Source organism: Lutra lutra, chromosome 3, assembly GCF_902655055.1.
Source record: "Lutra lutra chromosome 3, mLutLut1.2, whole genome shotgun sequence".
Lineage (NCBI taxonomy): Eukaryota > Metazoa > Chordata > Mammalia > Carnivora > Mustelidae > Lutra > Lutra lutra.
This window is the reverse complement of record NC_062280.1, coordinates 70143042-70168846: the sequence shown is the minus strand read 5'-3', so window position 1 is coordinate 70168846 and position 25805 is coordinate 70143042. Positions and strand designations below refer to the sequence as shown.

The following is a 25805-nucleotide window of genomic DNA, read 5'->3' as shown; positions in this document are numbered from 1 at the left end:
GCAAGGAATGCGCAACTCTCTGGATAGTTCCTTCGAAATCCGGCTTTTGAATTTTTATGACACAGTCTCAGAAAGTTTCTTGGTGAGAAAACTGCTGGGTGATTTGATAGTTTATTCCTTGGCAATTTAAGAATCAATATCCTTGACTGGCGAGTTTATATGAGATATAATAAACTCCATGGAGCTGAATATATCAGTAAAAAAAGGGTGGTTGCCACCCTGGAGGGGGCGGCTAAGGGAGCTGTCTGAGATTCTGGAAGCCTTCTTCCTTTTGTGCCAAGTCGAAGGCCTTAGATTACGAAAATGCAAGGCATTTCCCACACAAAATAAAAAGTGGTAATTTAGTATTAGGTGATCCCCCCAAATTATCTTCTTACCAATCTTTTTACCCATATGCCTATTTGAGGGGACGATGATACTTTCCAGAAAGGGGAGTATGACAAAGTGGTTGAGTCCTCCGACCGGCTCGGCCCCTCACTGGGAGGGTCTCTGGGTAGGGAATTTTACCTTTCCTGTCCTCAGTTCCTTCTGGACATGATCTAGGGATGACATTCCCTGGGACAGTGGCTTATAACAATTACATGAGAAAAATGTTCATAAAGCACTTACCACACTGTCTGGCAGAGGTGTGAAATAGTCATCATCAAACATTTCCAGCCTGAGCACAGGAAAATTTTGAGCTGAGAAAGACCCCGTTTCCGCCAATTCCACTGTCATAACTTCAGCGTTGCCACAACATATAGCATTATTAAAATTACTAATTTGCTTTTTTAGAAATAGGTCAAATACAGGAGGAAAACCCATTCTAACTTATTGTCAGTTTAAATTTGGTCCAAGATCTTATTTTCCCTCCCACTTTGCCTCACAAAGCAAAGAAAAAGCCTATTTCATTTGTGTGAGGATTCTCAAAGTCTGTATGGGGCTTTAGCCTGCCGAGGTCCTGCCCTTCAGAGGGTGTGGCAGGAAAGACGGACCACAGCAAGGCATCATGCAGTGGCACTGGGCCACTCTCGCCGGCATACAGCCACTCAAATGTGAATGGCTTTCCTCAGTTGAGCAAATCAACCTCACTTGTGTGCCAGAATCCATCTGGTTGTAAAATGAGGCTTAAAAAAAAAGAATTGTATCTGAATCCTTAGAACAAAAGGCTGATAGGTCTTAAAACAAAAGGCTTTCTCCTCTACATGTATTTGTCTCTTTGTGTCCAAGGTCATATTTTCTTTCTCTCCTCCTAGTAGGCCAGTTCCAGAAACAACATACCAATTTTAAGTGGTTGTTGAGCTGGTGGGCCTTCTTAGAGGCAATGGGAAAATGTAGGTACTATTTTCATGATAAAGTCACTGTCCTATATGATTCCCGGTGGCTGTAGTTAGAACGCATCTTTCGCTTTGTTCGTAAAAGAAAAGGTGAAATGGTCAAGCAGATCCTCTGCTGTGCAAACCCAGGTTTGGACAGAACTCGCTTAGTGCTAGTGTCCTCTTGTAACTTATCCTAGTCATGGAAAGGCTTCACCTTTTCGGGGAGGATGGGTTTATGAGAACTCAGTTGGCTGGGATTTTGAGGATGTCTTTTTTTTCTTGGGTTCTACCTTTAAAAGTCAAGGTAACAAGGTTTTCATGTGGGGAACTGGAATTTCAATTCAAAGCACATTTTGGGGAAAATGTTTCATAATGCTGGGGTATAGACCAGATGGCATAACTGGGTAGCTTAGAACCGGACAGTAACTTATTCTAGGAGTATTTTATGAAAATTGACAGATGGCTTAACTCTCTTGCATCATGCATGAGAGCTAGCACATGTTTAAGAAGAAAGTAACAATGAAGATGTCATTCCTAGTCTGAGCTCTGTCCTCCCCTCACCTGAGGCGGCCAGCACATTTCCTCTCGCTCCCTGTTTCCTGATCACCGATGACAATACTGTTCCTTATGCGTCTCACAGAAATGCCAGGAGGATACATGAGATGACATTTATGAAATAACCTGACCACTTTAGAATGAAGTACTCTCTCTAAAGCATAAGCTTTAAATACTATAGTCAGGAAATTATTTGCAAATGACCGTGAACCTCTTCAAGCCTTGTTTGAAAACTCACCCCTTCCAAAAAAGCTTTCCCTGGTTGACCTCACCCATTCCAGTCACTTCTTAATACTTTAGCACCATAGCACTACATCCACATCGTACATATCACTCTTGACTGATTACATCATAACCTTCTCTGTCCAGCTCCCCACACCGGAAGCCTCGGCACTGTCCTAACTCATCCCTCTCCCCCACCCCATTTCCAGCAGGTGACCCAAGCTGATCAGTTCCATCTCAGAGTCCTTAGACTCGGCCCTTACATGGCACGGCCATCGCCTCCTCTCCTCATCCCCTTTCACCTGGTTGTCTGCATCTCCCGCTCCTAGTCTTTCTCACAGTAGCCTGGTCCTTTCCAGTTCCTCCTCCCCTGTGCTTCCGAGAGAGCTTTTGAAAACAGAAATCTGATCCCATCTACTCTGTTTAAAACTCTTCAAACACCTTGGTTTAGCACCTAGGATAGTTCTCACTGGTTGCCGGCCACTTTTCTGGCCTTAACTCTTGCCGCGCTAGTCTACCCGCTTCATGCCGTCCCAGGGGCAGTGCTGCTCGAGGTGCGTTGTGAGGTCCCATAGGCACCAGCCCGAAGAACAGCTCCCTGTGTGTTTGTGGCTTCAGGCTGCTGAGCTTTTACGTTATGCGATTCCTATTGCCTTCCATGTCTTCTCCCTACCAAATTAATTCCTGATGGTTTTAACATTCTAGCTGAAGCCCCACTTCTACCCCAAAGACCTTAGGATCCTCTCTGACCCCTTTTTGTATCGGCTTTCAAGGCACATCCAGTTGCTTCCACTGAATGATGTGCTTGATGTTAAAAGAAAAAAAAAGTGTCGTTCAGTACTATAACCATTCACTGATCTCGTCTATTTCTTCCGATCAGTGATGGGTTCCTGGCAAGCCGAAGACTATGCTTTTTGATTTTGTACTCTGGCCCTCTTGCATAGAGCAGGTCCTCAGTAAATGTCTGCTGAATGCACAGTTGAACTTATTAGTCTGTAGGCATGATCAAGTATCAGCCGCCTGACAAAAACTGCAGTGACGTTAGGCCTTGTGAAAACCTCTGGCTCAAGAAGTCTGCACTCTTGAGGCCAAAAACAGACCCGTGTTGGTCTCCAGGATCATTTATACCATCCAAGTTTTTACAAAAAGATGGATTTTTTGTTTTCCACATTAACAAGCCATTTCTTTGTTAACCGAAAATGATTTTCTTGGTTGAGACTGCTTTTGACAAGTCTCTCTCAAGAAAATTCTTCCCTCTTCTTTTACTACCTACAAGCCATAAGATGGTCTAAACAAAGTCCTGAGTACCTTGGAGTTGAGGATATCAAAGAAGGCAGGTTAAAGTATGTAATTTGTGTACCATCAGATGGACTTGGGATGCCCACAGCTTCCAGAATCTCTGGGCGAGAAGGGCTCCTGGTTGTTGTGGGAGAGAAGATCTGCCTCTCCCCGCCCGCTTTCTGTAGCTGCTGCTAATGACAGCAACGAACAGACAGTGACCCACTCGCGGAAAGAAAGGAAAGTGTCCACGTACAAGAAACCTGGAGTCAGAGCAACTTTCACTTAGCCGGCTTCTGTGGCCAAACAAGGGAGAAGAAGATTTCCATTCAGCAGAAGCATGAGTAGACCTGCAGTGCAGGCGGGACGCTCTGTCCGATGTCTAGAAAGTATATCTTTGGAAGCCCTGGGTGACACTCATGCCCTCCCAACCATTTCCAGTCACTCCCAAACGCTGGTTTCAGGAATGGCCTGGGATAAGCGAGTTGTGATCAGTGGCGGGCCGTGAGCCGCCTGCGCGAGCCCCACGAGGGCTGGGGTTAGTAAGGAGCTGTACGCACAAGGTCTCCTGTCTGCCTCAAGGGAAAGGCACAGATGGTGCAGGAGGTAAGAGCTTGGTTCTGGGGTCCCAGAGGCCTGTTTTCAAACCCTAATTCCACTGCTTGCTAGCCCGGGAATCCTGGGGTAAGTCATTGACCCTACAGAGCCTCAGGTCCCTCACTGGTAACATGGGGGGAAGCAGCATCTGCACCACAGCATCTACACCACAGTACCATATGCCTGGAACACAGTAAGTGGTCAATGAGTAGCAGTTACCGTCATGACTGCCTCTGCACGATAATCCAAAGTACCTTAGACCTATGGTGATGCCAGTTCACCTGCCACCTGGGTCAAATAACTGTGCCACATTCTAAAATTAACATAAAGGGAGAGAGCCTGACTGAATGAGTGCTGGTCAAATGCTCTGCTGTCCTATTTCCAGCTGATAACTTGGGTTTCCATATTGCCTATAGTTTGACTCTGGGTGTCGTCTCACTCTCAGCATTCTAAAACAGAAGCAGGAAGATGGGCTGCTCGAAGCCAGCATGAACAATCACTCAGATATGCCCCCACCCCTACCCCACACTTTGCTGTGAGTTTCCTTGGTGGTTTCGGTGGCCTCACACAAGACTCTTCGCTGAACAAGGGTAAGATTCCAAGACTGGAATAGGTGGCTGGCAGCTTTTCAACCAAATTCCATTTTATGAAGTCTGTGAATTTACTCAGAATTGAGGTGTTGGCTGGTTGGGGGCAGGTGAGAGGTGTATGAAATCATAGAGTTCCAAGAGGGAAAAAGAGTAGATTAGACTGAAATTCATCCAAAGGATTTAAAATGTGATTTACCTGTGGGCCGGTTCCTGGTTTCAAGTGAAAACCAAAAACAAGTTCAAGGTTCACAATTTTTTCCTCATTTTCTTTAGGTTCATCTACTGAGTCCTAAAACAGAAAAACCCAGCACCATTTATTCCAGACGGGACGTTGTGTTTTTATTTTTCCTTCTCATATAAAAGAAATGGTTTCTCAGCACTAGTGTTTCCATTCTAACCTTCTGATTCCCATTTGGTTATTTTGGATTAAGCTCCAAATTCCAATTACTGAAAGCAAGAGAAAGGACACCATAAGCCTTTGAGAGCATTTCCACATGATTCATCTCGCACACCACAAATCGAATGTCACCGTCTCACAAGGTTTTACAATGCCTCTTGCATTGTGCAGTTTTACCCTAGAAATGCACTTAACACCTGAAGGCACGCTAGGAGATGGAGAGTTTCTTAACACTCAAGATGTCTGGAAGCTATTCCCAGAGAGGGGCTGTGTGCCTACTGGAGCAGATGACAATGAAGGGCCAAGCGGAGGAACAGAATGAACCTCCAGGAGTTCAGAGATGGAAAACCACAGTGAGTGAGTGAGCAGAGTTCTGTGTATTAACTGCAAATATCTACTAATTGTATAACAAAATGGGCCATCCACCTTTAGACTATATTCAAAATAATTTGTCAAAGATGCTAACATATCATTCAGACAATAACCACCCCCTACCGTAACCTCCCCCCCCCCAGGGCTAGCGATAATCTAGAGCCCCAGTATGTGAATTCCTTTAGTGACTTACGTGTGGGACAAAGGTCTCCAGAGACAGGTGGGAGACCACTGCACTAACCTACAGTGTTAATACCTACCTCCCCTCACCACTAAGGAGTCATGTGTTGTTCTTATCACGAATATATTGTTAATATTTCAACTTACAGGAATCAAGCCTGTTCAATTTATGCACATGCTACTCTTCAGTCAAAGGGCCTTTTGTTGGACAGATAATGATTAAATTTCCCTTCAAACAACAGTTCCCGACATTGGCAAATCTAGGTGTGGATGTGGCAGGTGCATATATCAATAAAATAGCACATTCTCAATAGAAAAAAAAAATCTTACCTTAATTAGTGGTGGGAAGTGAAACAAGTTTAGGTAATCGTGGGTTAATTTCTCAATGGCTGACTGTAAAAAATAAAAACAGAAAACAAAAAAACACATGACTTTATTAATGATCCAACAGTGCCACAAGAGGATTAAAATTATTGTGTACCTATAAAGGCAATCTTTATTTATGTAGCCCATTAAATATCTTGGGGATGTTATTGTCCATCATCGATGGAGACTAAAAGTGATGGTTCAAAGTATTATAGGAGGTTTGTAATTATTTAATGGAACAGGAAGATATTTTAAAGATGTGAAATCTCAGAGCATTCTTCAAATCCTGGTAGAGAGTCTACTCGTGACAAGTTCATGTTCTGGTGTATGGAATGCACTTGTCGCCCTCAGTAACTACAGGAAAAACGACAAAGAACATGAATATATCACCAGAGACTCCTCAAGGCTGAAATCTCGTGGAAGGATTTACTGCATTGTAAGGGCTGTTCTATGGGTGTGTGTGTCCAGCACTCCTTCCCCCAATGAAGCACAAAGAACTCTTCAAGGAAAGGAGGACAATTTAAATCATGATTTTTTTATACTCATCAAGTATAATCCAGCTCTTCTGTGAACTGAACGTATCACGTAGAGAGTAAAAAAAAAGTGCCAATGTGAGAAAAATTAGATGCATGTTTCAAAGCGAAATGAAAGCTGTTGACACTTGACAATGTAATGAATACTTAGGGATGTTCCTTCCACACAGCCCCTCCACATGAAGGCTTCCAGGCACAAGGAGAAGGATGCTGAGCCGGGCTGAGAGGGACAACTGCGTGGCAGAAGGACCGTTCGCTTTCATGACCCACAGTTTAAGGGCTGAGAGTCTTTCTGAGAAAGTACGCAGACATGACTGTGCTTTCCTTAGTGAAAGAGCAAAGAGTGGCCGGCACAGAGTGAGTGAGTGAATATATATGTATGTATGTATGTATGTATGTGTGTGTGTGTGTGTGTGTAGCACGTCTGACAGGTATCAGGAGGGCTCCTTTAGTCTGGAGATAGTCACCTGGTGTCCTAGCCCCAGAGGCCCAGCTCAAAGCATTATTTAATCCTCATATTTCCATGAGTGGATACCGGAGCGCCCAGAGCAAGCTTTCAACATCCTTTCCCTTTAAACTTTCTCTGTCATATAAGCTTATTTGTTAGACATACCCATGACCCCGCTGAGTTTAGTGGAGCATCACATGTTGGCCGAGCCCCCCACACATGGCCAGTAACACATCGTGCTTTGGGCGTTTAGGCGGACTTCTGCGACTCCCCTCTCTGGAGAGTCTTCATGCCCATACGCCTTCTCATCCTTGAGTTCCGCGGCGGTCTTGGGTTCCCCCACGGATAACTGGCCTGCTCCTTCTTTCGGAGCTCAAGGCAGACACTCTACTTCACGAGCCAGGCACACTGCCCTGACCCCCTCCCAACTGACTGCTTCCAAGGAGGGCTTTTTCTCTATGCATGTGTTTCTTGGCTTCTCTGCAGCATTAGACTCTGCTTATATAAAGCTTTCGCTCTTTGGCGTCTGTGACACCATTCTCTCCTCCTACTTCCTGGGTGGGCATCCCTTTTGTCCTCCTGCCCAGGTTCCTGTGGCCTCTCCTTGCCACAGCCCTCCTTCCTGAAGGCACATGGACCATCAGACAGAGACCGCATCCCAGCCGAAGACTATGTGGTCGGGCGTGTACGTGCAGCTGTAAGCTTTCCTTTTTATTTATCAAGGTGAAATTCACTACCATTAAATTAACCATTTTGAAGTGCGCTCCATCAGCAGCGTTTTGTAGCTTCCCCGTGCTGTGCAGTCCTCCCTTCTGTCTAGTTCCAAAATGTCTGGGGACCCTGTGCCCATTCGTAGTCACTCCCCATTCCCTCCTCCACCCAGTCCCTGGCAACCACTAGTCGGTTTTCCGTCTCGAGGAATTTACCTATTTTCTGGATATTTCACATAAATGGAATCCTACAACATGTGACCTTTGGTGTCCGGTTTCCTTCACCCCACAGGGCGGTTTTAAGGGTCATTCCATGTCACGGTGTGTGTTCACTACGCTTTCCTCGAACATGCAAACTGATCTCTTCCCAGTGGAATCCTTCCCTTCTCTGTTCCCATTTTCAAGACACCAGCGAGGCCTTATTATTTTGTGTCATAACCTCTGAACTGGTCTTTCAAAATCCAGCCTCTCCTTTCTAATCTACTCCACAACTTCCAGAAGCAAAGTTTTAAAACATGTCAGATCTCAAAACTTCCAGTACTCCCCAGAGCGGGTCAAACGCCAGACCCCTGGCCGGAACCCCTGAGCTGTCTAGAGTCTGGCCTTGCCTCCCCTCTGCTTCTGGGGCCTGAGGCCTCTCCAACCAAGTGAGGCTTCCATCAGACAGTCACCTCTTACTCTTTGCATCGGACCCGTTTTTTCTGTTCCCTTACACTCTCTTCTGTTTTTTTCTCTCTTAACTCCTTATTCTGTCTGGATTCTTGTTCTTGCCTTTCCTGCTCCTGTCTACATTTCAAATTCTGCCCTTCTCCAAGATCCAGCTCAAAGGTCCACCCCACTCCAGGTCCAGCCCACTCTCGCTGTCCCCCACCACCCCCCGCAAGCAGAGGGAGAGAATAGCAACTTTGCTCCCAACTTCCAAGGCTCTTCTGAGAAGTTGTATGTACATGTTTTCCCTCTTCTCTGGGACATACAGTCCTCGAGGGCGGGATTCTTCTCTGTATATGCACAGGCCCAGACTTGCAGTGAGTACATGTTCCCAGATTTTGCTGAACAATAATAAGTTTGGACATCGCTTGCCCTAATGATACCAGCCAGCATGGAGGGGGCACTTTGTCCTAGGCTGCTCGGGATATTTAAATCACTATGGTTTTGTGATGTACAGCTTCCCTACCCGCTTTCCTCCTAACAGCTCCTTAAGGAAATGTTGGGTCCTTTATCAAAGACAGCAGAGGGGAAGGGGATGTGGGAGCATCTTATCTGTCTTCTGCCAAATAGGACAAGATTTACCACATTGCTCTGCTGGAACCCTGAAATTTCTCTGCACCAGAGAAAATAATTTTTTCCTACCGCAGCCCACGTAAGCCAGCTCAGCTTTTCAAGATGGACATGCCCACCACCCAGAGGTCAAGGTTAAATTACTCGCCAGCCATTGCGATGTATGTTTAGGCATGAGGTTTCCTACCCGTATCCTAAGGGGGAAGATAGTGAGGTTAAGGCTAAGGCATCACCCAGCCAGCGCTGAGGGGCTGTAAAGATATTCCTTGCATGGGTCCAGGGCCCACCGAACAGAGGTAGATGGGTTCTCTTTGGACCTCAGAGGGGATTTCTTTGAAAAGGCCACATCGGTGGCTCTAACTGAAGTAAAGGGAAAAGTACTTATGTAGGTAGAGACTTGGTGAGATGTGGGTTTGGCTAAGAAGCTGCTTTTTTTTTTTTCTTTTTTAACATTTCCTTCTTTGATTTCTCTTCTTTCCAACCTGTGCCCACTCCTCCATCCGCCCACACTGGGGTTGAGGAAGTTCAGGGAAAAAACTGATTTTATCCTGAGATCTCTCTTGAAACAGACCTCTGACTAATAACAATGTCCACACAGATGCCAGCAATTATCTGGTTTGAGTAACTAAAGAGCAAGACAAAACAGATCTGGTTGCTAAACTACAAAATATAATAATAAAGGCAATAGCAACAAGAACAGGTTTAGCTTTGCAACTGTTCAAGACTGTTCAAGGTGTGAGGGGACATGTTAGGATTTCCTGAGAAATCGAAGGACAAATTCCCCACGTGGTGGTGTCAGGTGCAGGTCAGAATTACGGACGCGGCGAACCGAAGGCGTGTCCCCACGACGTGAGGTGCTATGGTGGCTTCGCATTTGCCCAGTCTGTGGATGGGTCCAGTGTCTTTAGGGACTCCCAGTGGGTACCCAGCCCCCTGGGCTTAAATGAAGTCGCCTCTTTGCCTGCTGGGTGGAGGGCAGTTCTGCAGGCAACCCACCGCCATGTGTCCAGTCCTGGCACACAGCATTCTCCCACTCTGCCTTTCCACCAGCGGTACCTTACCCTCGGAACACCTCTTCCCCCCGCATCCCCTTCACCAGGTTCACGCCTGCTTGTCCTTCAGCTCTCCTCCTTAACTTCTCTGCAGCAGACTTCCCTCAGTCAACCTCACGCCTCCTTTGTGGCATTTCCTACAGCTGTCATTTGATCTTTCTTGCATGATTAACACCTACCTATCTTTTCTACTAGACAGATTTCTGGAGGCCCTGGAGTGACATGCGGGTGTATCTAGGGGACTTCTGCCGTGCCCAGTGCTAAGCCTTTTGCTGTTGGAATATGAGGAGGGGGTAGGGGGTCCCTCGGGGACGGCAGCTAGTTATCAGCTGGTGTGTAAGTATTTCAGTACTGCAAGAGCCCATGCGTTCATGGGCGTATCCTCAGCCCCGGACACAGGGTCTGCTATGGGGTGGGGGCTCAGTAAGGATCATTGACCAACCGTCCTCCCTCTCTGAGGTACCTTCAGGTGAATGATGTGCCCCTTGGAGACAATGCCCATGTCTTTCAAGTCTTCTTCCTCCAGGAGCAGCAGTCGCTTTCCTGTGATGTTGTTTTCCTTGAACAGGCTTGCATATATGCTCATCTCCGCTGAAGAGTCCCCTGAAGGGATCAGAAGGCAGAACAGCATTAGACAAAATCCTGTCCAGAGCAAAGTTAACTGCATGAATTAAGAAGGGTAAGTTATTCCACTTGCCTTTTCTGACGAGCTGCTGAACCCAAAAATACTGTGAAAGAGAGGACATACATGGTTTTCAAGATTCACACGTGCTCAGTGGCCAGACGTCACAGTAAAACACACTTTCAGTCAATTAAAATAACTAATTTTGCACCATAATTTTCTGACTCACCCACAAAGGGAGAACCAAAAACATTTGTTTTATGGTTTTAAAACTTTAAGCTTTCAAGGAGGAGAAAGCCCTCCCCGTGGAAGCCTTGGGACACTTAAGGGAATGTTGGTTTTCCTCCTTATTTGGGAGATTAAAAAAAAATTTTTCTTCAAAAAAGCTCTTACTTATAATGATTTTTCTCTTCCCCTGCTGGTGGTCCCTGGGGTTGCCAAGGGGTACGGGTGTACCCGGGAACTGTATGAGGAACAGGGACCGCACAGCAGTGGGCAGAATGTACCCTTTGTTCTAGGCCTGGTCAGGAAGTAGCTGTGAGGCCCAAGACAAGTTACAGCTGGGAGCTTCCTGTGTAGAAAGAAGTTGGACCCAGTGACCCTCAGTCCTTGAATTTCCCTTGGCACGTGTTTATTGGTAGCCTCTCACATAGAGGGAAGGGAGGCCAGACCCAGTCCCAGCAGTTCTCTGGGGAGCCCTTGACCCTGGGATTTTATTTACATGGCTTGAAAACCACTCAAACTCAGAGCAAAGACTAAAAATAACTGTTAGAGCTTACTGCTTTCACTCCCCTCTCTCGCTGTGTCTCTCTCTGTCAAATAAGATCTTAAAAAAATATATAATATATATAAAAAACTTTCTTCTCAAATGAGATGGGCCAGCTTTGCAGCTGGAGTTAAAGAGATTCTATCCAGGCCCATGAATAAAGGAGATCCTAAGTTGTTTTTCCTTGTTAAGCAGGGCTGGTGGGAACTTTACAGTCAAGGAGTCCTGAGGAATGGGAAGAAGTAGAGGCAAGTGGCACCAGGTTTTCTCACCCTATACTATAAGCCAAAGAAGTTAGCTTATATCAAAAGCAGTTTTACTTCACCAGAATGCCATAGGCAGGAAGGAGAATGCCCCAGTCCAGGAACCAGGTTGAGTTAGGTAAATAGACCTTCCCAAGTGTTTCTGGTAGTGAGCTTGCACACTGTGGCCTCTGGGTTGTTCCCTGGGCAGGGGACTTGCTAAGGCTGGCGTTACCGCTGCTTTTCACATGCGGATACCTGAAGCATATACAGGGGACCTGGACAGACATAAGGCCCTGGAGTCTCCGATCAAGAATTCTCTGGACCTTTCACTAAAGAAACAGCGAGATGTAACAGCCTAAGAAGGATTGCTCCTCAGGGTTTCTACCCAAGTGTAAAGTCTAGAACTTCCTTTGGACTGAAATAATCTGTCCTCGTCCTTTGGCTCCAGCTGCAGAGAATGTCTGGGCGCTCATGGCCTTTCCTCCTTGGGAAGGCCAGAGTAAAGATGGACCTGTCACTTCCAAACAGGCCTGAGGTAGGAAGGAAAACCAGTTCGGCAGAATCCCAGCTAGCACTGCCTTTACCAGATCTTTCTCCGCTGTGGTTCAAGTCCATCCCTGGTATTTTAGGAAAACTTAAGATCAATTTTTTTTTTTTTTTTTCACATATGTTCACTTGGTATCCTGGATCACTCCTGTAATGTTGTCATTGGTATTCATGATTGTATTCTGGAATACCTTTCAGAGCAAATAGGGAGGTGGAATCCTCTTGTAAGATTTGAAGAGATACTTGCTTTGCTCTTGAGGCCTTATTTTAAATCATTACTGCATTAAAAATAGAAAAACAAGGAATTTGTCAACTTCTCCTAGTGTGACTTTCCTAAGGCCCAGACCCCTCTGGCTGCATTTGTGACTTGTGGACGAATGTCTGAACCACCTGCCCGGGGCCAAACTAGGCGTTAACAGAAGCCAGCTTACCACGTCGTCTTCAGTCCATGAGCCAATCTCAAAGGAGGGCAGCAGCTGCATGGGAAATATGAATGCAGTGAAAAACAAAAGCAATATTATCATTGTCTTTTTGGTTTATCCCTTGTCTTCCCATCTTAGCTTTCGGCCGCTGCTCTGGCTTGGTTCCTCCTGCAGGTTATGTTCAATGGGAAGCCCCTTTCCTGACTTTCCTGACTTTTCCGGAATTTCGCAGTGCTCCAAGCATCGTGCCCACAGAAGCCAACCACGGGCACCAGCTTCTTCTCTGTAACAACTCCTTGCATTTGGTGAGCTGTGGCAGTGGGACCGTAGATCTTGAGATTGTCCTCTCTTGGTACTTGGCACACACACCTCCCGCAACAGGCCTTGGCAGTTAAGGAGTTTCTGACGTTTGCCAGATACCAGAGCCTCCTTTGGAATTCCCAGTCAACAGGGGGATCATATGATTATTAAGGAAAATTCCAAAGCAACCAACCCCTTGGTGATCAGATGACTTGCATGCTTCTTCTTACAGGAGAATTTCTAAGTGGTTAAGCAAATGACTCACTTGCATTAATCAAATATTAGGACCCATGGATGGAGAAGGACAAGTGAGATGGGACTCTGTCCCAAGAAACCCAGGTTGCAGAGTTTGCTGTAATGAAAACTCAACTAACCTCCCTATTAGGTGTAGACACGAAAGGCAACTCTGCAAAAGAACTTTAGCCTGAATCATTTTCAAAGCCAGAGAGCTTCCTGCTTGACTAGATGCCCATGGCCATAGCCTAAATGAGACATGCCTACATGATCTGAAAAATGGTGTGTCCTGTGTCTTGAATGAAAAAATCTGCCACAGCCATTAGCCTTAACTAACTTACCTCACCAGAATGGTTGGATTGCTCATAACATGGCAGTGTCTTGCAACCTTTGTTAAGATATTTTTTTGTGAATGAGTTGGAAAAAAAGTTGAATTTGGTTGCTTTTACTATTACTCTAAAAATCAGAGGGTGGGTGAGTTAATCCTTCTAATCTGCAAATATTTTGAACTCACATGCTCTAATCCCAGCTAGGAAACGTATGCCCCTCCCTTCCAGCAGCTTTTAATTTAATGGGGGTGAAACAAATATGGATTATAGATGGAGGAGTTCAAGGCTGCCTTCATGCTGGTTCACTCAGTGCCTGGCAGTGCCTGCCATACGATCCTGGGTAAATTTTTGTTAAACCATGTTGCTGAATGAATACGACTGTGAGGTACAGTAACTAAAATGCTCAATTCTCTGGTACAGAATTCAATGCCTGTGGATTTACCAGGGAAAAGCGAGGGTTCCACAGACTAAGATGGGGGGAACGGAAGGCAGGGTGGGTTTAGCTGAGTACTACAGGGCAAGGAATAGAGAAGTTACTCTGGGTGAGGAGAAGCAAGAAGTCGAAACACCGACAGTGGTGTGGGGGAGAGGAAGGAAGGAGGGCACCTTTGCCTTACCGGAGCACTGGACGTGGTGGAGGATAAAGGAAAATGCTTAACAGCTTTGCTTAAAATGCTTAAAATTCTCTCTGGCAGTGGTTAAAATCTCTAGGGAGCTAAGTAGATTATAAAAAGAGAAAAAAAAAAAACCAAACCCGCAAGTTACAATATATTTGAATGTGTAGGGTTTGAATATTACGGCTAAGTGGCAAGCGTAGAAATCACTGCTATTCTGTAGGTACCCAGGTGCCCTCGTTCCCTCAGGATTGCCCCTCTCCTCCTCTGAAATACTTGATATATGTTGGAATCGTCACAGGCACTCACCTGCTTCAAGGATGCAGAAAGGAAAATGACTTGAAGAAAATCTAAAACTGAATTTGATCACAGAAAATATATAACAGGTCTTACATCTTCACAGGGCAGCTGAATACAGCTGCAGAAACATGTCATTCCCTTTGCCCATCACGGAAACTGATGTGAAATAAGGAACTTTCCAAAGAGTTCGAGGACCAACAGACTGAGTTACAGAACTATTTCCCTGCACCAAGGTTAGCCTCTCTGGGGAGTGGGGGTGTGTGTGTGTAGTGTTTTGTTTGTATACAGACCCTGAATGGTGTGCTAAACAAAATAGGTAAATAAGTATTTCTTAAATAAAAGTTGTACGTCACTACTAATTAAAACTAATATATTTGGTTTTAGGGTCCAAAGGAGAGGGGAAGAGTTCTAAGAGTGGCTGAAGATGACGCCAAGAGGAAAGGCATAGATTCGGTTTGCTAACCCCTCTGACAGGACTCCTGCCCCAGGCTGGCAGAGATCAGTGAGGGGGAAGGCAGGAGCCAGGCACTGCTTCAAGATGGTTTGAATTTGGCAAGACTGGGGGTAAGAGTTAATGATCTCCAGCCACATTGTGGTTTACCATTTCCTTTATGCTCTCTGTACCTTCTTAGCATGTGAGTGTCTGCTGTAGGGTGAGCTTTAAGATTTTCATTCTTTGGGGATTAAAAAAAAAAAAAACACCTCATGACTGTCCCCTCACTCTACAGATTCGTTACTTACACCCAACTGATTTCGGGAGAGGAAAGCTCACATTTGTGTGCATGTGCGTGACAGTGATGCCTTCCAAGGATGTTGGGAATCCAATCTAACAAAGATCGGATATACACAGCAACACATAACAAAGGGATTTACTGTCAAAACGTTTATTGCAAAATGGAGTTTTAAAACAAAGAAAAGCAGAGAAAAGTTCACATCAAAATGAAATGTATGACACCAACTTAGATTTCTGAATACATTGTGGACTCCGTGCCGGAATATCAAATTCCAACTACGAAATCAGTAGCTGAGTCGTCTTACCACACACGAGTGAAACGGAATCTTCCATACAAACATTATACACGATATTTGGCATAGGGTTTGCTCAGAATAACATTGTAATAGAATAGTTGAGGAAAAAAGGTTTTGTTAAAAAAGAAAGTGATAATGCCATCCTCTATTCAAAGCGCACACTCAATATAAATATTTTCTATTATTTAGTACAAATTTTGTTCAAAAGAGTGCAAAAGCAGTTTGTGCAGTGTACTGTACCTGACGTTAAAAGATAAACTATTCTGCACATTATATAAAATAATTAAGGTAGGTGCTGAAAATGCTAGTTGTAAAGTCAGTAATCACATGCCCAAAAGCTCCCCCCCGCCCCTCCTCAGGCCACATAATGCAATTCGGCTGAGTCCGAGGGGAACCCCCACTAGCCCTTGGCTTCCCTGGTGTACACTCGTTTTCCATGGCAGAAATGCTACTGTTTGCAGGCTATGCCACAATCTAGAGAACGGACCAGATTCTTCTCTCTGGCCAGGCTTAAAGCCAGAACAGGAAAACAGCCTGACTCCAAAGCCACAAAAGGTGCCTGATTATAGAAAAATGATGACCTATTACAAACGTGGTGTGGTGAGACACTGCTGGTTGTTAACAGGCCCACAACGAGTCTAGTGTTAGCAAAAACCCAAAAAAGTATCAATGTTGAACTCCGAATAGCTTTTCTAATGAGCTTGTACGAAACGCTCCCTACTCCAGGGAGCGCGCGGAGGACTAAAGTTCCGTATGTCCCAGAGAAGTCACGCCGCCGGCTCTCTGCTGCATCTCGCCTCCGATTCCTTGACTTTAAAGGGGATCCGTTTTGAATAGCTCAGCTGTTGCTTAGGTCTAACAAATCTGCTGCCTGTTAGAAATCACTGGCTGAACGCTGGCCCTCAGCCTTTCCAGAGCATCCCAAACAAGCGTACTCTGTGCCTTCAACCCCTTCCCCTGGGTTAAGTATAAAATATTAAAATGTGATTTTCCTTCAACAGAAGGCCCTTTTAAATTAACCTGTTCTGCAGGACCGAAGCTTCCTCAGGGATGTGTTTCTGTTTTATTTATTTTGGATTAGTGTGATAGAGGAGAGTGAGCCCCTCCCCCAGGTACATTTTGGGGTTTTATGAAGTTTCCACCAGGGGAAAGAAACCATTTTTCCACAAGTGGGGATTTAAGATAAATGTCACCAACCTATACAATTCAGATTGTACAGTAGCTGTCATTTTGAAACTGTCTTTTGAGTCGAGCAAGTTTGTTTAGGGGCAGGGTGGGGGGGTGAGTTGGGAGAACTCTGAAACTGTCACTGTTCCCGTGAGGACCCAAACTCTGCCCCAGCACTTGCGAACACCATTAGGGGCCCCAGATGAAAGTGGCTGGTAGGGTGTTCTCATATTCTGTATGATCGGCTTTCTGAATACAGAAAAAAAGACTAGTTATATTCTCAGTTGTATGACTCTGACGATATTACCAGAGTTTCAATTATCATTTTGAATCTCTCAATTTCTTAGGGTTTCTTTAATTATTCTCTTTATAAATGTACGTTCTTGTAAGTCAGGTAATTGGAAATACATCCAGCAGCAAGAACTTGCCATTTCAAAAACTGATCTGGGAAGTGAATTAGAGGCAGCACAATTAACATCGTCTTTAGAAATTCTATGTAATAAACAGTTCTTTTAAGATGTGATAAAACTAATAATAGAGTCTAAAGATCTTCTAAATCATCTTTACAGATAGAGTGAGACCACTTTAAAATTTTGGTTATACGATTCAGATTTTAGGGATGTTCAAACCCGCAGAAAGACACTGATTTGGAACAAGAGAGTAAAATAATGCCACGTGGTAATTACAGTAGAATTCCAAGTGGAGAACAGTTTTAAGTTTCTCACTGAAGCTTTCAATTCTGCTGTATCCTAAACCCCTGAGGTTTCTTTTTGGTAGAGTACTGAGCTACAGTCATCCTGGGGATACTGGTGAGGAAAGTGACAGCACTTGAGAGATTGGGAACTATTACCTCATTAACGGTAAAACCTTGGTCTGAGTATAGAGTCCTATTACCTTTCTCTTTTGCCCTAATTAGCTACTTTCATGAAGGCACCAAAATTTTATGTGTAATTATAATAGGCTTATATGTAAATGAAGAAAAATGTCAGTTTCCTTCTATTTATATGTTCTAATTTTGTTGACGATGATTCTTAACTGAGAGAGAGGATTTACATTCTTACGTAAAGTGCACAGATCCCAAAATTCGCAGAGATCCCCTTATCAGTGCAGCCTTCTCTGCTCACACTGTCCACTCCGCGGCACTCCCCCATGTGCCATCCTCCTTCCCCGCTCCCCTTTTCAGCATGCACTTGTCAACCGTTTACATACTAGTAAGGCATTTGTTTTGTTGATGTCAGGCTCTGCGGACATGGATGTCCTGTGGCGCAAGCATGGCCCCCTTGCTGCGCCCTGGAGCAGGACCTGGCACAGACGGGGGCCTCAGTGAGTATCCGTGGAACGGATGACTTTCTCTTTGCCCCAAAAGATGGGCAAGAGGCTTTTAAACTGCTTCCTTTTGGGCTCTCTCCTTCAAGTTGCTGGACCACAGTGATTCGGATGTGCCCCGAAGTCAAGAGTTGAAAACCAGCCCTCTGCCCTGCTCCCAAGGTTCTGCTTGAGGGGCTCATCTTGAGGGAGGGAGCACGGCTCTGCTGAGCACAGACAGGATGCCTGTACGTGTTCCTGCCTGGGTGCCGCCAGCACCAGCTCATGTTGGCTCCTAGGGCACCCATCTTCTAGGGGAAAGGTCTGCCTATCCGTTGTTTTTACCTAGTCTGTGGGTGGTGGCAGGGCCTGCCGATTCCTCAGCTGCATAGTCTTCAAAGAGCAACAGATTAAATTTGTTTATATGGTTTATATTCTAGGAATGTTCTCTTCTACCTTTCCTGCAAGCCGTTCACTTTAACTTCCATTTCCTGCGACTCAACAAGCATGACTTAAGATTGATAGTTTAGTTCTCCAGGTTACTGTAACTACTTTTTTTTTTTTTTTTTTTTTTTTTTTTTAGTAACTTTTCACTGGCTAACACTGACCACTTGCCATGGGCCTGGTACTGTGTTCATAAAACACACACACTGTGTTACATACATTATTTCACTTAATCCTCACAACAGTCCTTTGAAGTGGGTCCTGTTATTATTCCCATGTCAAAAATGAGCAGACACACAGAGGTTAAATAATTTTTAACAGATTGCACAGCCGTTTTGAATCCTAACTTGACTCCAGATTCTTCTCTTTATCACTCTGGTATATAGGCTATGCTACATTTCACACCCAGAACATTTTAATGGTTATTTTTCTCCAAATAAAGCTGGCACAGCGTACTGATCATTCTGTGATATTTTTCAGCTGTTAATAGGGATTAGAAGCATGTCATGTTTCAAATTTTGAGAAGCTTTTTATGACTGAATATACTTGGAAATAGTATTAGATAATATCTGTGAGGATATCCTTTCTTAAATTTCCCATAAAAAGAACCATCAGAAGTATTTTAGTGTAATAGTCAAATGAATGGCATTTCTTTCCAATACAGGCTGAAAAAAAGTTTTTGTGCCTTGGCCTTTCTGTGTCTGTGTGTGTGTGTGTGTTTTGTAGTTTTTTTTTTTTTTAATCAGTGTTTTATAGTTTAAACAAGCTTTGACAAATCTAACATTCTGAGAATATTACTCTGGCGAACTAGGTTTTCGGAGAGACACCTACATTTACTTCTGTTTAACAGTGGCATGGCTGAGTCAGGGTTAAAGGGAAAAAAAAGACCACTCTGGAAGGCTGGATTTGATATAAAAAGGACCCTTCATCCTATATTTCTGTCTCAATAAGTATAACTTATCCTTGCCATTCCTTTCATAATCTTTAGTTCCCTCTTTAAAACCTCTCTACATATATCTAGAACCCAGGATGCTCCTTTCCCACTGGGGGTGCAGAGCGGGTCTGTGTCCCCACTTGATATCAGCTTGCAAGCAGCCCTTTAAGACCATCTCTTTCTCCTTTTAGAAACTAAGCCTCAGATAACAGTGTTGTTCAGAAGCTTCCAGGGCTAGCACTGGTATGAAAGCCTGCAACATCTGCTGTTGGCTTCAAATGAGAGTATTTCTTCTTCCAGTGTATTACTGAGAACATCTCTCAGGTTTTACTGTGAGTAGTTGTGCCATTAAGTATTGAAAATTTGTGGCGTTTCGGTATTTCTGAAGAAGTATTTGTTATAGTCTTCTTTCATCTCAATTTTTTTATTGTTAGATTTTGTAGTCACTATCAATTATTTCTGACAGTGCAGTGTATTACCATAAGAAAAAAAAAATGTAGTGTGTTACAGGAAAATCAGTGTCAGAGAAGAATTAGGAGGTAAGAGTGCTTTTTCAAAATGTAAGTCTTCTTAAGCAATTAAATAAATGAAATCAAATCAAATATAAACATTAAAGTATTTGTTTAAAAAAAAAAGCCACAATGTAATTAGTTAAAACTACTATATTGTAATAGAATCACAGATTTCTATAATCAGGCACCATGTTTGCTGACTCATTAAATATACCCTTCTGCCTTAATTCCCCCCACTAACCCCCCATTTTTCTGTAAGCAGGGAAAAAAAAAAAGTAAAATCATTCAAGAAATGACTGTCATAGAAATGTGATTGGCCTAAAAATTCAGTGCTCAGTTTTCTACTTCCTTACTGGTTTTTGTACAGACTGAGATAGCAAGTTTCTTCCGTTTTTCCACACATTTTCCATTTTATTATTTTGCTTTCTGCTTTCATTCACTATTATTATCCATGTCATTATCCTCCTCATCACCGTCATCATCATCATCGTCACCTTCTGACAAGTCAAAATCACTGAACCCCAGGGCCATGTTGACCTTCTTCCCCCTTCTCTTAGATGTGGTTTTGGAAGAATTCTGCTTGGCTTGCATGTTTATCTGCATCCCAGAATGCAGCACAGCTCCTGCTTTGTTCATTGAGAAGATATCCCCAAAGCCCATCAGCATCATGGCCTGCAGACTTTGGTTCATGCCATGGCCCTCCCCGTTACTTGCTGCTGTGATCTGACATGACATCTCTGCACTGTTTGACTCCTCTGTCTTAGATTCAAAGTAAGACTCCTCAGACATTCTTGCAGCAAGAGGCAAGAGAAGCTATCATGAGGGAAGAAAGGACAGAAGTAAAAAGAGAAATTAGGACCAATTTAAATAAAGCAAACAGATACCACAAAATTAGTGGGTGCTGCACAGAAGGTAAATGATTAGTGAAACAAATGAATGTAGGGAATTACTGGAGAATTTGTTTAATGGTACGTTTGGCTTCAGCGTATTTGCCATAATTTATAAATGACAGAGTAAATCACAACCAAAAGTTCGCAAAGCATCACAACAGGCCAAATTTCAAATGGGAAGGAAGTTCCAAGTTTTAAGCTCTCATTTCACTTAAAACAAAAGTAGTTTTGAGGACTGCACTTAATTTTTCCCAATTTCACTTTCACGGAGACATTTAGCTAACTATTAAATTAAAAAAGAAATTAAGTAGAGATTAAATCTCAAGTAAAAAAAAAAATCAAGAAACCTTGTACCAAAGAATAAAGCTTAGAGGAAGCATGAAAACAGTTCAGTAGTCAGTACCCTTCTACGGAAATCTGGGCCGTTAATCTCCTTTTTTAGGAGATTAATAGATTACAAATAGATTACTGTTTGAATCTAAACTAAAAACGAGTCTAGAATTCACTGGTTTCCATTTATTATTACAGCCAGATGTAATACTGGTTATTCAACTTATAACATAATTCATTTGTGAACAAATTCTAGATGTCTCTAATACTTAAGTATAAACAAGTCTGTAAATACAGATGACAACTGGGAGGAGAGGAAATTAGTATTAATTTAAACTGTTACCTTTTGCTCTATTCTCTAAGTGTCCTTCTTTTAGCAGAATTTGTTTTCTAGGAATTCCCCCTCTCACATCTATTTTCTACCTTATATAATTATTTTGAACAGCTAACCTGTTCCCGTAAGTGTTGATCATATTTCAGAGGCAGAACTGGCAAGATCTAAAAAGGGTTACTGCCTCTTCTTTTGAGGAATAAGCAATTGAGGCTTATATTTTTGGTGTTGCTAAATAATGGTAACTTTATGATAAAAAATGTACAAGTAACATATGGTGTAACCCTAACATCCTGGAGGTAAGTACACATTTTACGGCCAATTTCCTAATTTTTAAACTGGAGTTTGAGGGGGGGGGTGTTTTTGTTTTTGTTTTTTGGAGTACGCTCTACACCATCTGTGGGGCTTGAACTCATGACCCAGAGATCAAGAGTTGCATCCTCCTCCAACTGAGCCAACGAGGCGCCCCCTGGAGTTGAGTTTTTAAAAATGTTATCTTACTCTATTAGGAAAAGATTGCCAGAGTTGTTAGCTCATGAAGAATTTCATATGTTTCAGCTAAAAAGTACCAGTTATATGGAAGAAAAGAATTGCTTTAGCTCCTTTAACACCGGAAACAGGATATTACTTTCCTTGCAGTCAAACTTCCCAGCTTTTCAGATTTGTTTTCAATTGTTAGATTTTCTTAGAGAGCACTTTCTTGCTGATTTATTTTATTATTTTATGGGTCCTTCCTCACATTACGTTAAGTTCTCAACACAGATGTCTCTCAAATAAGTTTTTATTTTGAATAGCAATAAAATTTCTACATCAAGCTATAACAATCATTAAGAAAACCACTGTCCGAATTTATGTAGGGAGAACTCATCTGCCCAGATGATTTCAACTGTTTTAATTTCAGGAAGGAAAACAGCATCCTTCCTTGAAATAAATCCAATAATTCCATCTTTTATGAAGCTACATAAATGTTAGATTTTTATAATTAAAATGAGACTACATATATACAGAAAGCTTAAGCCTCCAGCTACTTCCTTTTAAAAAGGCTTATTTTATCTTTCTCTCAGAAACCTCATTTAAATTCAACTAGAAACTGATGTAAGGATAAAATACCTACTTAGAAAATACCTAAGCACAAACTTTCTTTCCTTCAGAAATACCAGCTCTAAGCAGAAGAGACGTTAAAAGCAAATACTATAAGAAAGAAAACTTAGCCCTCATAGGTTTAAAAAAAAAGGGGGGGGGGAGAAAATCTCTGAGATCATGCTTCATGCTGTCCATTGTTAGATGGTAGCCTTCGAAGCAGTTCCTTTACAAAAAGTTTTCTGGAGTTAAAATGCAAGCATACAACCTACTGAGCACTCCTACGGTTTCATTATTTATTACGCAACTATTTTACTAAGAGCAATAGTGTGTGCAAGGCAGCCCATGATTTCTTAGCACAACTAATGCCAATAAACCAAAGAAAGATTCTAAGGCAGACTGTAATAGGTAGTTTAGAGTTTTTTTCTTACAGTGCTACATTTAGAAGGAGTCAAGACATGCAGTGCTTTAGAGCTTAAGATTTCAATGTACTTTAAAAACAACAACAACAAAAAACCACCTCTGAGCCTTGAGAAGACCACCATAGTCCTGCCTCTCCTCAGCTGGGGAAGAAACTTGGGGGAGAAGCCGTGCTCCTCGCAGACCCTGAGGGCGATGCTTTCTGAGTCTGCCAGTTGGGACCAATTCAACCAGAACAGGAGACTTCCCTCCACTTCCTTCTTGAGAGGCAAGTTAAATTCACTGAACTTATAAATTGTGATACCTTTTAATGTCCCATGGCAGTCTTATGTGTAGCAATTCAGTCCTTAGTTTGGAAATCCCTGCACAGCCAGTCATTTTGGAAAAAAGTTAAATCTGATAATAAACATTTAACTTCATTGTGTTTTCCTTTTGTGGATATCAGGTTGCTTCTCCACAAGAATTGGAGAATGAGGCAAAACTATTTTATTCTTTAGACACTGGAAAATACTTTGCAACTGGGCACTGGCTGCTTAATGAAGATTAAGGCTTTTAAAAATAGGAAAGCTTTTTAAAGTGAAGGGCATTTAAGTATCTTTTTTGTGTGACCACCACAGCAACTATCAAAAATGAATTTAAAATACACAACAAGTTTACCTCTAATCTCACCATTACTTGTGATTTGAAAGTGGACAAACACTCCCCATTAAAAACCCTGAAAAAGCCAATGATAAACTTAATTCCTGAAATGATAAATCATTCAAAATAGGGAAGAATCCTAAAAATTTTATTAGAATTTAATATATCATAGCAAGATATAGGCACAAGCTCAATATATACCTAGTGAATTCCTTAAAAAGAATTATTTTCCTCTCAAAAGAAGATTTGGAAGAAAACCAAGGTATTTCCTAAGTGTAGTAAATACTGGAGGCTTGGCTCAAGGGAAGTCTTTTTCCAATCTTTTGCTGCCATGATTAGAACACTAAGTCGAGCAAGGAATATTAATGCTTGTCACTTATATGTCACTAAATTTGCGTTCTTTTAGGAGGAAGACTTGGTTAAGTTCTGCGACATCAAGACTCTTAGACAGCTAGCTGCCTCGGCATTATGCTTATTAATTACTGATGGACTCCGTGGAGTTAATCAGCCTTTAGGCACACGTTTTGGGGATCTAACAGATGGTATGAAAATATACTGCATTTTATTTTTGTAATCCTAACGTACAAACACACTGACAGTTCTCTAACAGTTCTTAGAGAAAGAGCCAGAAATAGGCTAAGCTTTTCTTTTACATTTCTGGCCTTTTGTTAATTGAAATTAGATCTGTGTGCTACTTGAGTGTAAACGCAGCCCCTTTCCCGTGCAGGCAGAAGCCAGGAAGTGAGGAGGTGGCAGTGGGGAGGGGGCCAGAGGAGGCGGCCATGCTGCCCGCTAGGCTACAGCTTCTAAGTGGGGGGGACTGAGCCACCCTGTTGGGAGCACTCACCGGGGTGTTGGACTGCTCTGTCAGCTTTTGCTCCCACATCCTCAGACGTCTTTCCCGTTCTTTGAGCTCCTGCTCTTTACAGCTGAGGTCCCGTTCGAGTTTCTTCAGCCTCTCGAGAGTTGCCTCAATTTCGCACCTGCGTGAGGATGACGGGTTTAAGTCTCAGCTTTGCACCACGAGTTACTGAACGCTTAGTGGCTCATCAGAATGCTTAATAGAAAACGTTAACATTTGCACTTTTATTTTTTACCAGTTTTGAGATGTAGTGCACCTCTGTCACTGCAGAAGTTTCAGGTGTAGAGCAGACTAGTTTGACTTACACATACTGTGAAATGATGACGCTATAGATTCCGTGAGCATCCATCATCTCATACAGAGAAAGCAAAAAAAGAAAAATATTCTTGTGACCGACCAGACTCTCAAGATTGACTCTCTAAACAAATGTCACGTGTATACTATATTAGACTGCAGTCATCATGCTGTACGTTACATTCCTTGGACTTACGGATCTCGTGACTAGAAGTCACAAGACCACCTTCCTTCTATATGCCCCCCTCCCCTGACCGCTGGTGACTGGAAATCTGATCCTTTTTCTCTGTGAGGTTGGGAAAACTCGAGCTTTGAAACCAAACTGTAAACTATCAGAGAAGAAGAGATTTATGGCATCCTGCAAAAACAGGGGGTTTCTAGTTTAGGAAAAGAAGTTCAAGAGACTTCCTCACCGAAGCACCAAAGACCCACCGTAGAGCCTGAGCTGCAGGCCTGCACCTGGTTTAGCTACTCAGTGAATGCTGACATTCAAGTAGCCCTTTGCAGCTTGGAAAGCACTATCACACAGCGTCTCATCTTATTCTTGTAACAACCCTGAGAAACAGGCACTAACTCCACAGAGATGGGGAAAATGATACTCAGGTTAGGCGACCCTCATCACTTCGCCAGTAAATGCACGTTTGCCAGTTCTCTGACTGGGCACCTCAGTCAGCAGATTAACTGACCCAGTTAATCTGACCAGATTAACTGACCCAGGGGGTGATGACCAGATTATCTGACCCAGGGGGTGATGACTATCTTACATCAGGGTTCCCCACTTGCCTGATCCTAATATCTACCTGGGCAGCTTGTTAATAAACATACAACAAAAAACACAGATTCCAAGGACTACTTCTTTAGAGCTCAGGATTCAGTCGGGCTGGGTGGGGCCCAGGAATTTCCATTACTTAATAAAAGACTGAGGTAACTTTTATAATCAGGCAAGTGTGGGCCAGATGAACTCTAAGAGCCTTTCGAAGTCTAACCATTTTTTTTGGAAGTTCCCTCCTTAGTCTCTATAGGCTGACCACGCTCACCCCTTAGAGCATGTCCAGTTCTAGGAGCCCCTCCTTTGTAGGAAGTGAACTATTGACATCGCTGAGCACAAGCTGTCTTCTTCCTTCAGGGCTGTCACAGTGTGTAAGTCTCAGTTACGCTCTGAGAGCTGGAAGTTCCTTCCCTTGGCTTTCTGAAAGGCCTGGAAGCAGCTGATGGCTGGAGGTCAGCCGGTGCCATGGAGACAGACCCACTGCACCAGGGCATGAGGCAGGCTGGGACCCTGACTATGGAAGGTACCGCCCCAGACCAAAGTTA

General features: G+C 43.3%; 1 protein-coding gene across 4 annotated transcripts in view; it reads right to left on the bottom strand.

The window, feature by feature from the left end:
- The window catches only part of MAP3K20 (mitogen-activated protein kinase kinase kinase 20), a 179804-nt gene that overhangs the window by 21458 nt on the left and 132541 nt on the right, over window positions 1-25805 (bottom strand). For 3 of the 4 annotated variants that reach the window (XM_047722186.1, XM_047722184.1, XM_047722185.1), the window contains exons 11-16: window positions 24183-24318; window positions 12487-12531; window positions 10574-10604; window positions 10340-10479; window positions 5820-5882; window positions 4737-4829 (exon numbers count right to left, since the gene is read on the bottom strand). In XM_047722186.1, the coding sequence (XP_047578142.1) occupies window positions 4737-4829; window positions 5820-5882; window positions 10340-10479; window positions 10574-10604; window positions 12487-12531; window positions 24183-24318 (508 nt within the window). Of the gene's footprint in view, window positions 1-4736; window positions 4830-5819; window positions 5883-10339; window positions 10480-10573; window positions 10605-12486; window positions 12532-15122; window positions 20459-24182; window positions 24319-25805 lie in introns of those variants that run through there. The other variant, XM_047722187.1, reaches the window with a different exon arrangement.